The 12245-nt window shown below is 47.1% G+C and overlaps 1 protein-coding gene across 6 annotated transcripts in view; it reads right to left on the bottom strand.

Annotated features, from left to right (window-relative positions):
- CTNND2 (catenin delta 2) overlaps positions 1-12245 on the bottom strand; it is a 1915824-nt gene that overhangs the window by 400705 nt on the left and 1502874 nt on the right. For all 6 annotated transcript variants that reach the window (XM_063922708.1, XM_063922704.1, XM_063922707.1 and 3 more), the window contains one exon: positions 895-1068. In XM_063922708.1, the coding sequence (XP_063778778.1) occupies positions 895-1068 (174 nt within the window). The remainder of the gene's footprint in view (positions 1-894; positions 1069-12245) is intronic.

Here is a 12245-nt window from a genome sequence, read left to right on the forward strand (position 1 = left end):
CACAGAATCTAACTGGAGCTTGGAGGAGGGGCATAGAGGGAGGAGCCAGTTCACACCCATTTAAAGTCTTAAAGTGCCCTGCGGATCCAGTCTATACCCCATGGTTCTTGAAGCATCCCCAGCATCCTCTAGATGTATGAGAAACACAGGTAAAGCAGGTAAATCTTTACAGGCAACAGGTAAATGTAGCAGAAACCCAGCCACTGGAGATAATGACGGATAGGTAATAGGAACAGCACCGGAATGACTGAAGGATGTGATGAGGAACTATGCTAGAAGGAAGACGTTCTGGCAATGTGCTGAACTCAGGAGCAGATTTATATAGGGAGCAATGGAAGTCCATAGGCTGCCAGAATTATGTGAGCACGGGGATTACACTAATGAGTCACACAAGGAAATCCAAGATGGCCACACACATGCACTGTTTGTTTACATTACATGTTGTGGAAAGCGGGGATGTTACTGAGGCACAGGAGATGTGTGGAGCACAGTGATGTGTCAGCATCAGGTGCAGCATGTGGGACTAAGACCCCGGTCCGTGACAAGACTGACCCATAGGTGTACAGGGGAAATCCCCACCGGGACCTACCATTTTACCTGACACCTATGTTTGACTAGATATAATGCTTCTTTAAGTACGCTCTAAATATCTACAGGGATACGTGGAGAATGACTCAGTGGTACTTTTACAGTTGACATTCATGAAGATGTTCTGGCTATGGAAAAAAAAACGCATTGCTGTCTCTTGTTTCCAAGCATCAATTAGCTCTATTGGTACAGTACCTCATTTATGCTTTGCCTGTATACTTATTTATTGGTACATTACCTCATTTATGCTTTGCATGTATACTTATTAGTTAACGGAGTACTAGAACAACACATTAAATGCCTTACCTTCCAGCTTCCTGCAGCTAAATTTTGCAATGCTCCAGCTGCACCTTCAAGGGTGTCTGGGTTTGAGCATTCAGAGAGAAGTGTGAGGTAGGGTTTAACTATTGAAGGATGCCATAGCATCTGGATTCCTTTTGGTGGGTCTGCACACTCAGGAAAGGGTCCCACTCCATCCCACTGTAAAAGCAAAAAGAGATTCATATTCATAGTTTTATTGGATTTTAAAATAAAAATATCCCAGCCATTAAATCCCTCAACATTTGAATGACCAAAAATGAAAAGTACTTTAAATTGCATTGCAATTTTTGATATAGGGGGTCATTCAGGTGTGGTCGCTCCTGCAATATCAAGCGCAGGACCCATTCTGCGGGTGTGCAAATGGGTCCTGCAATGTTGGAAGCAGGCCGGCAGTAGATTGACAGTGATTGACAGTCTGCTGCCATTCGGGCGACGGAAAGGGGGCGGCGACAGTCTCCGTTTGTGAAAATGAAGACATGTCACCACTATTTAGGAGTGGGAAGAGTTCAGGGATCTCCGTCACGCTGCGCAAGCCACCCAATGAGAGGAGAGAGATCCGATGCTGCATCCTAGGATGTAGCTTGGATCACTATTGCAGCAGCAGGAGCTTCTTATAGAGCTTGTAATAGATGCCTCCTGCTGCATCACCATACAGCCCTATCACTGCTGCTTCCAAGGAAGCAGCAGTTCTAGCAACTCCAATGATATCTGAATGAGCCTCCTATTGCAAGCATGTACAGTAGGCAATACTTGTCAGATTTGGAAATAAAACATAGTAAGTATATACAGTGGGGCTCATGTACAGTAGAGTTGAAAGCATTTCAGTCGGAGTCAGGTGGCATTCCAAAATGTAGATCTTCAACAGAAGCGTATGAACGAGATTTATGTTAGGAGAAAGCAGTAGCAAATGTGCTTGACTTATGCCAAGAGATGTGGCTTGACAGTGTTAGTAGTAAATGCTAAAGTTATATTACTTAATTTGTTCCAATAAAATATTGCAACAAAGTGTCTGATCTGTGTTATTAATAAATGTGAAAACAATGATTTCCATGTAAAATACAGACACAGGGCCTGATCTCATAGTTGTACACAAAACTGATGGTTTGCACACAACTACGATGGTGGGAGGACTGGGTATGCGCAGGATCCGCTCATAAACCGACATTTTAGGACAGAGAGAGGGCGATGCTTGGCAGTGTTCCTTAAACCGGGTTACTCAGATGGCCAATGTTCACACAGTAGAATACACATGCATGCAGGAGGCATCTATTTACACGAGAAGTAAAATAAGAATTTACTCACCGGTAATTCTATTTCTCGTAGTCCGTAGTGGATGCTGGGAACTCCGTAAGGACCATGGGGAATAGCGGGCTCCGAAGGAGGCTGGGCACTCTAGAAAGATTTATGACTACCTGGTGTGCACTGGCTCCTCCCACCATGACCCTCCTCCAAACCTCAGTTAGGACACTGTGCCCGGACGAGCTGACATAATAAGGAAGGATTTAGAATCCCGGGTAAGACTCTTACCAGCCACACCAATCACACCGTACAACTCGTGATACTATATCCAGTTTGACAGTATGAAAAACAACTGAGCCTCTCAACAGATGGCTCAACAATAACCCTTTAGTTAACAATAACTATTTACAAGTATTGCAGACAATCCGCACTTGGGATGGGCGCCCAGCATCCACTACGGACTACGAGAAATAGAATTACCGGTGAGTAAATTCTTATTTTCTCTGACGTCCTAGTGGATGCTGGGAACTCCGTAAGGACCATGGGGATTATACCAAAGCTCCCAAACGGGTGGGAGAGTGCGGATGACTCTGTAGCACCGAATGAGAGAACTCCAGGTCCTCCTCAGCCAGGGTATCAAATTTGTAGAATTTTGCAAACGTGTTTGCCCCTGACCAAGTAGCTGCTCGGCAAAGTTGTAAAGCCGAGACCCCTCGGGCAGCCGCCCAAGATGAGCCCACCTTCCTTGTGGAATGGGCATTTACAGATTTTGGCTGTGGTATGCCTGCCACAGAATGTGCAAGCTGAATTGTACTACAAATCCAGCGAGCAATAGACTGCTTAGAAGCAGGAGCACCCAGCTTGTTGGGTGCATACAGGATAAACAGCGAGTCAGATTTTCTGACTCCAGCCGTCCTGGAAACATATATTTTCAGGGCCCTGACAACGTCTAGCAACTTGGAGTCCTCCAATTCACTAGTAGCCGCCGGCACCACAATAGGCTGGTTCAGGTGAAACGCTGACACCACCTTAGGGAGAAATTGGGGACGAGTCCTCAACTCTGCCCTATCCATATGGAAAATCAGATAAGGGCTTTTACATGATAAAGCCGCCAATTCTGACACTCGCCTGGCTGAAGCCAAGGCTAATAACATGACCACTTTCCACGTGAGATATTTCAGATCCACGGTTTTTAGTGGCTCAAACCAATGTGATTTTAAGAAACTCAACATCACGTTGAGATCCCAAGGTGCCACAGGAGGCACAAACGGGGGCTGAATATGCAGCACTCCTTTCACAAATGTCCGAACTTAAGGTACTGAAGCTATTTCTTTTTGAAAGAAAATCGACAGAGCCGAGATCTGTACTTTAATGGAGCCTAGTTTTAGGCCCATATCCACTCCTGCTTGCAGGAAATGCAGAAATCGACCTAGTTGAAATTCCTCTGTTGGGGCCTTATTGGCCTCGCACCATGCAACATATTTCCGCCATATGCGGTGATAATGCGTTGCCGTAACATCTTTCCTGGCCTTAATAAGCGTAGGAATGACTTTTTCCGGAATACCCTTTTCCTTTAGGATCCGGTGTTTAACCGCCATGCCGTCAAACGCAGCCGCGGTAAGTCTTGGAACAGACAGGGCCCCTGCTGTATCAGGTTCTGTCTGAGCGGTAGAGGCCACGGGTCCTCTGAGAGCATCTCTTGAAGTTCCGGGTACCACGCTCGTCTTGGCCAATCCGGAACCACGAGAATTGTGTTTACTCCTCGCTTTCTTATTATTCTCAATACCTTTGGAATGAGAGGCAGAGGAGGGAACACATAAACCGACTGGTATACCCACGGTGTCACTAGAGCGTCCACAGCTATCACCTGAGGGTCCCTTGACCTGGCGCAATATCTTTTTAACTTTTTGTTGAGACGGGACGCCATCATGTCCACCTGTGGTTTTTCCCAACGGTTTACCAGCATCTGGAAGACTTCTGGGTGAAGTCCCCACTCTCCCGGGTGGAGGTCGTGTCTGCTGAGGAAGTCTGCTTCCCAGTTGTCCACTCCCGGAATGAACACTGCTGACAGTGCTAGTACATGATTCTCCGCCCATCGGAGAATTCTTGTGGCTTCTGCCATCGCCATCCTGCTTCTTGTGCCGCCCTGTCGATTTACATGGGCGACTGCCGTGATGTTGTCTGACTGGATCAGCACCGGCTGGTGTAGGAGCAGGGATCTTGCTTGACTTAGGGCATTGTAGATGGCCCTTAGTTCCAGAATATTTATGTGAAGGGAAGCCTCCTGACTCGACCATAGTCCTTGGAAGTTTCTTCCCTGTATGACTGCCCCTAGCCTCGAAGGCTGGCATCCGTGGTCACCAGGACCCAGTCCTGTATGCCGAACCTGCGGCCCTCTAGAAGATGGGCACTCTGCAGCCACCACAGTAGAGACACCCTGGTTCTTGGAGACAGGGTTATTAAGCGATGCATCTGAAGATGCGATCCAGACCACTGGTCCAACAGGTCCCACTGAAAGATTCTGGCATGGAACCTGCCGAAGGGAATTGGTTCGTAAGAAGCCACCATCTTTCCCAGGACCCGTGTGCAGCGATGCACTGATACCTGTTTTGGTTTCAGGAGGTCTCTGACTAGAGATGACAACTCCCTGGCTTTCTCCTCCGGGAGAAACACTTTCTTCTGGACTGTATCCAGAATCATACCCAGGAACAGTAGCCGTGTCGTCGGAACCAGCTGTGACTTTGGGATATTCAGAATCCAGCCGTGCTGGTGCAGCACCTCCTGAGATAGTGCTACTCCCACCAACAACTGTTCCTTGGACCTCGCTTTTATTAGGAGATCGTCCAAGTACGGGATAATTAAAACTCCCTTTTTTCGAAGGAGTATCATCATTTCCGCCATAACCTTGGTAAATACCCTCAGTGCCGTGGACAGGCCAAACGGCAGCGTCTGGAATTGGTAATGGCAATCCTGTACCACAAATCTGAGGTACTCCTGGTGAGGATGGTAAATGGGGACATGCAAGTAAGCATCCTTGATGTCCAGGGATACCATGTAATCCCCCTCGTCCAGGCTTGCAATAACCGCCCTGAGCGATTCCATCTTGAACTTGAATTTTTTTATGTACGTGTTCAAGGATTTAAAATTTAAAATGGGTCTCACCGAACCGTCCGGTTTCGGTACCACAAATAGTGTGGAATAATAACCCCGGCCTTGTTGAAGTAGGGGTACCTTGATTATCACCTGCTGGGAATACAGCTTGTGAATTGCCGCTAGCACCGCCTCCCTGTCTGAGGGAGCAATCGGCAAGGCAGATTTTAGGAACCGGTGGGGTGGGGACGCCTCGAATTCCAGTTTGTACCCCTGAGATACTATTTGCAGGATCCAGGGATCCACCTGTGAGCGAGCCCACTGATCGCTGAAATTCTTGAGGCGACCCCCCACCGTACCTGGCTCCGCCTGTGGAGCCCCACCGTCATGCGGCGGACTTGGAAGAAGAAGCGGGGGAGGACTTTTGCTCCTGGGAACCTGCTGTTTGTTGCAGCCTTTTTCCCCTACCTCTGCCTCTGGACAGAAAGGACCCGCCTTTTCCACGCCTGTTTTTCTGGGTCCGAAAGGACTGAACCTGATAAAACGGCGCCTTCTTAGGCTGTGAGGGGACATGGGGTAAAAATGCTGACTTCCCAGACGTTGCTGTGGAAACTAGGTCCGAGAGACCATCCCCAAATAATTCCTCACCCTTATATGGCAACACTTCCATGTGCTTTTTAGAATCTGCATCTCCTGTCCACTGGCGAGTCCATAAGCCTCTCCTAGCAGAAATGGACAATGCACTTACTTTAGATGCCAGTCGGCAGATTTCCCTCTGTGCATCTCTCATATATAAGACTGAGTCTTTTATATGGTCTATGGTTAACAGGATCGTGTCTCTGTCTAATGTGTCAATATTTTCTGACAGTTTATCTGACCACGCAGCGGCAGCACTGCACATCCAGGCTGACGCAATAGCTGGCCTAAGTATAATGCCTGAGTGTGTATATACAGACTTCAGGATCGCCTCCTGCTTTCTATCAGCAGGTTCCTTGAGGGCGGCCGTATCCGGAGACGGTAGTGCCACCTTTTTAGACAAACGTGTGAGCGCTTTATCCACTCTAGGGGGTGTTTCCCAACGTGACCTATCCTCTGGCGGGAAAGGGAACGCCATTAGTACCTTCTTAGGAATTACCAATTTTTTATCAGGGAAAGCCCACGCTTCTTCACACACTTCATTTAATTCATCTGATGGGGGAAAAACTACGGGTAGTTTTTTCTCTCCAAACATAATACCCTTTTTAGTGGTACCTGTAGTTATATCAGAAATGTGTAACACCTCTTTCATTGCCTCAATCATGCAGTGAATGGCCTTAGTGGGCATCAGGTTAGACTCATCGTCGTCGACACTGGTGTCAGTATCAGTGTCGACATCTGGGTCTGCTTGCGGTAGCGGGTGTTTTAGAGCCCCTGACGACCCATGCGACGCCTGGGCAGGCACGAGCTGAGAAGCCGGCTGTCCCACATTTGGCATGTCGTCAATTTTCTTATGTAAGGAGTCTATACGTGCACTCATTACTTTCCATAAGCTCATCCACTCAGGTGTCTGCCCCGCAGGGGGTGACATCCCTTCTAAAGGCATCTGCTCCGCCTCCACATCATTATCCTCATCAAACATGTCGACACAGCCGTACCGACACACCGCACACACACAAGGAATGCTCCGAATGAGGACAGGACCCACAAAAGCCCTTTGGGGGGACAGAGTGAGAGTATGCCAGCACACACCAGAGCGCTATATAATGCAGGGACTAACTGAGTTATGTCCCCTATAGCTGCTTTTTCTATATATTATATACTGCGCCTAAATTTAGTGCCCCCCCCCCCTCTGTTTTTACCCTGTTCTGTAGTGTAGACTGCAGAGGAGAGCCAGGGAGCTTCCTTCCAGCGGATCTGTGAAGGAGAAATGGCGCCAGTGTGCTGTGAGAGATAGCTCCGCCCCTTTTCCGCGGACTATTCTCCCGCTTTTTTCCATATTCTGGCAGGGGTATTTTCCACATATATAGCCTCTGGGACTATATATTGTGGAATTTTTGCCAGCCAAGGTGTTATTATTGCTTCTCAGGCCCCCCCCAAACCCCCCCCCCCCCCCCAGCGCCCTGCACCCTCAGTGACCGGAGTATGAAGTGTGTATGAGGAGCAATGGCGCACAGCTGCAGTGCTGTGCGCTACCTTGGTGAAGACTGATGTCTTCTGCCGCCGTTTTTCCGGACCTCTTCTTGCTTCTGGCTCTGTAAGGGGGACGGCGGCGCGGCTCCGGGACCGAACACCAAGGACTGGGCCTGCGGTCGATCCCTCTGGAGCTAATGGTGTCCAGTAGCCTAAGAAGCCCAATCCGGCTGCAAGCAGGCGAGTTCGCTTCTTCTCCCCTTAGTCCCTCGCTGCAGTGAGCCTGTTGCCAGCAGGTCTCACTGAAAATAAAAAACCTAAATCTATACTTTCTTTCTAAGGGCTCAGGAGAGCCCCTAGTGTGCATCCAACCTCGGTCGGGCACAAAATCTAACTGAGGCTTGGAGGAGGGTCATGGTGGGAGGAGCCAGTGCACACCAGGTAGTCATAAATCTTTCTAGAGTGCCCAGCCTCCTTCGGAGCCCGCTATTCCCCATGGTCCTTACGGAGTTCCCAGCATCCACTAGGACGTCAGAGAAATTAGCATTTACAAATGTACCTATAAAAGTTTTGTTTAATGTGTCCTGCTGGTCCAATGGGAATTGAGGTACCACTAGCAAGGTTTTGCTGCCACTTTGGTTCTCTATGCCATTGGAGAGGCTGCAGCAGCTGGCCCTGGACTAAGGACCAGAAAGTTGCCATTGCATTGTAGTCCCATGTGCAGTGTAGAAACTCCAAAGGGGAATTACAATGGTGCCTCCTGGATTCCATTTAATTCAGGACAGGCAGTGCCTCCTGGTAGTAACAGTGGGCTAAATGCCACATTGGAGCAGTGGAATCTGTGGCAGTGCACTCATGTGATCTTGTCACGCATCTTCGGAAACCCATTTTGGCTTCAAGGTGGAGTCAGACCGTTAAGCAGATCTTTTAGTAGGTATCATTTATTAAGGTATCATTGATGGACAGCTTGATGTATCAATAATAAAAGGTTTATGTAAGGGAATATATTCTATTTAGACAGAAGTGTCATATTAATGGCAAATAATAGACCACTATTAAAAATGTAATTCAGTGTAACGACACAGAGAAATAGTGACATAGTTAATGAGGTTAAAAAAAGACAAATTGTCCATCGAGTTCAACCTGTTTTACCAACCTTACACTAATCCGAATGTAACTATAGTTTACTATAATGACCCAGATTAAGTTGTTTGGTTTTTGTTTTTCTTGTTTTTTATTTTTTTATTTATTTTTTGACAACAGCCCTAATACATAATTTTTCTAAAACATACTTTCTTCAAATGCAATACTTTTGTATATTTCTTTCAGTTAGGAATGTATCTAATTCATTTTTAAACTTATTGAGTCCACCATTACTACCTTCTCTGGGAGAGAATTCCAAATCCTTACTGCCTGACATTATTTGTGTAATATCAATCAGCAAAGGAAAAAATTAAAATGTTATGATATACCTGAATAAATTAACAGGAGTCACTTAGAGTCACTCTAGTAAGGCCATCTCCCCCCCCCCTCCCCTAAGAATTGCGCTTACCGGTGCTTACTGTAAACAAAAAGCATAGCATTTGTATGCAAATACAGTTGAAGTAACACAAAAAATATAGGCATGCTGCATATCATTTTAATCAGCAGAAGCTGCTTATGCGCTCTGTTACATTGCTTTGCGATTAAGACACATGTTCGCATGGAAAATGCAAAAAAAGGTTCTCTGCGCTACCGAGTCACATAGAGCACTCTCGTGTTATATGTAGTGTGACTTGTAGCGCACGGATCAAAGATGTAAGAGGACACATCTGAAGGTGACCGCCTGGTCTTATGATTGGAACAGTAAGGTAATCACAAGGTGCAGGATACAAATTGTAGACCAGGGCTGGTGCCAGGCCTACTAGCACCCTGAGCGAGAAAATGTAAAAGTGCCCCCCCCCCCATGCGCGTGCCGAAGGCGTGCATGCTCCTGGAAAAGTGGGCATGGCCTCACATCTTCATATTATCAGACTATAAATATATTTTCACACCACTCTACACACACAATTAGCAGCCTTACACATAACGCCCACAGTAGTGTACTTTACATATAATGTCTCCAGTATAGTGTGCAGTGCCAGATACACATACGCCCCCAGTAGTGCCAGATACACATTGTCCCCAGAGTGTCAGATACACGTGCCCCCAGAGTGTCAGATACACGTGCCCCCAGAGTGACAGATACATGTGCTCCCAGAGTGACAGATACACATTGCCCCCACAGTGACAGATACACATTGCCCCCACAGTGACAGATACACATAATATGCACCCACATTGTCAGATACACGTGCCCCCACAGTGCTAGATACACGTGCCCCCCACAGTGCCAGATACATGTGCCCCCCACAGTGCCAGATACACGTGCCCCCCACAATGCCAGATACACGTGCCTCCAGAGTGACAGATACACAATGCCCCCCAGAGTAACAGATACACAATGCCCCCCAGAGTAACAGATACACAATGCCCCCCAGAGTGACAGATACACATTATATGGGTCCGCAGCCCCTTGGGAGTAGAGTGGAAGAAGCTGCCCCACTGTCCCCCACCCGAATCTGCCTATGCAGGTAGATATATATATATATATATATATATATATGGTGAGTAGAAGGCGGCACTCAGGAGACTTTCACAAACGTAGAAAACGTGCTTTAATGTGCATCAACGTTTCGGGAGACGCACTCCCTTCCTCAGGACACAGCAATACAAGTGACAAACAGTGTAGAAACAAACTTAAATACCTTACCATCCCCTGGCTCAGCCACCTCCGTCACGGCCAGCGGCATCCCGGTCCACGGAGCCCGCACTTCCGGTTTCGGCTAAGCCCGCCCCTTCCGGGTGACGCCGTTCCGTTGCCGGGCGACGCGGCCGTGGGGAGGGCCCACACGAGCAAGAGACCAGCGTTGTCATGGGGATGTGTTACTATAGCAACAAAACGACATGAACATACACAACAGTGCTGATATGACCACTTGCATGGATATATACAATGCATAGTCAAATACTTAAAAAACCCATGGGGCCTGGAGCCACACAATGCTGTTCGCAATATGTGATACAGTATAAAGAACTTTTTATGCCTCATAAAAAATGTGTACATGAAACTAATCTACCATGAAGAATAAACACTAAAAAAATTGAAAAGTGAAAAGTTAAAAACATCGGAACACATGCTGCTAACTTTACTGCAAATAACGCTAATAGGTAAGCATATGGCAAACTACCCTACAGGTCCCCAACCTCTGCCCTAGATATACAGCCTACAGAGGGTGGGAGAAAAGAACGCATCTCTCACAAATACATGGGCCACCGTATGTGGACCTACCTGGGACCTATCTGGCACGGAAATCTACTATAGTTTCTCCAACCAGACTGGTTCAAATGCAATATTTTAGATGCAATGTTTTAATAGGCTGTAGACAGCACTTTGCATACTACCAGGTGAATACATCCTCTCTTACATATGATTAACCCTGAACCTATATCCTGCCTCAGAGAAAGCAACTCAAGCTTAAGTGTTCATTTAGACCGCGAGGATGGATCGTGTCTAGCTTATGGATCCATCTCGCTTCCAATTGCAACAATTTTTTTGCTTGGTTGCCGCCTCGTAAAGAATCAGAAACCTGTAGCTCCATGTACGTAATTTATGTCTTGATCTGTCCCTGCAGTCTGTATTATGTGGGCAAGACCCAGTGTCTATTTAAAGAACGGATGGCCCAACACAGGTCGGCGATTAGGGCAGCATTAGTGTCAGGGAGTAGCGAACAACCTGTGGCACGCCATTTTGCCCAGATGCGTCATAGCCTTGCCTCAGTTCGCTACAAAATAGTGGATCAGGTTTCTGATTCTTTACGAGGCGGCAACCGAGCAAAAAAATTGTTGCAATTTGAAGCGAGATGGATCCATAAGCTAGACACGATCCATCCTCGCGGTCTAAATGAACACTTAAGCTTGAGTTGCTTTCTCTGAGGCAGGATATAGGTTCAGGGTTAATCATATGTAAGAGAGGATGTATTCTCCTGGTAGTATGCAAAGTGCTGTCTACAGCCTATTAAAACATTGCATCTAAAATATTGCATTTGAACCAGTCTGGTTGGAGAAGCTATAGTAGATTTCCGTGCCAGATAGGTCCCAGGTAGGTCCACATACGGTGGCCCATGTATTTGTGAGAGATGCGTTCTTTTCTCCCCCCCCCTCTGTAGGCTGTATATCTAGGGCAGAGGTTGGGGACCTGTAGGGTAGTTTGCCATATGCTTACCTATTAGCGTTATTTGCAGTAAAGTTAGCAGCATGTGTTCCGATGTTTTTAACTTTTAACTTTTCAATTTTTTTCGTGTTTATTCTTCATGGTAGATTAGTTTCATGTACACATTTTTTATGAGGCATAAAAAGTTCTTTATATCACATATTGCGAACAGCATTGTGTGGCTCCAGGCACCATGGGTTTTTTAAGTATTTGATTATGCATTGTATATATCCACGCAAGTGGTCATATCAGCACTGTTGTGTATGTTCATGTCGTTTTGTTGCTATAGTAACACATCCCCATGACAACGCTGGTCTCTTGCTCGTGTGGGCCCTCCCCGCGGCCGCGTCGCCCGGCAACGGAACAACGTCACCCGGAAGGGGCGGGCTTAGCCAAAACCGGAAGTGCGGGCTCCGTGGACCGGGACGCCGCTGGCCGTGACGGTGGTGGCCGAGCCAGGGGATGGTAAGGTATTTAAGTTTGTTTCTACACTGTTTGTCACTTGTATTGCTGTGTCCTGAGGAAGGGAGTGCGTCTCCCGAACGTTGATGCACATTAAAGCACGTTTTCTACGTTTGTGAAAGTCTCCTGAGTGCCGCCTTCTACT

This window comes from Pseudophryne corroboree, chromosome 5 (assembly GCF_028390025.1).
Source record: "Pseudophryne corroboree isolate aPseCor3 chromosome 5, aPseCor3.hap2, whole genome shotgun sequence".
NCBI classification, from domain to species: domain Eukaryota; kingdom Metazoa; phylum Chordata; class Amphibia; order Anura; family Myobatrachidae; genus Pseudophryne; species Pseudophryne corroboree.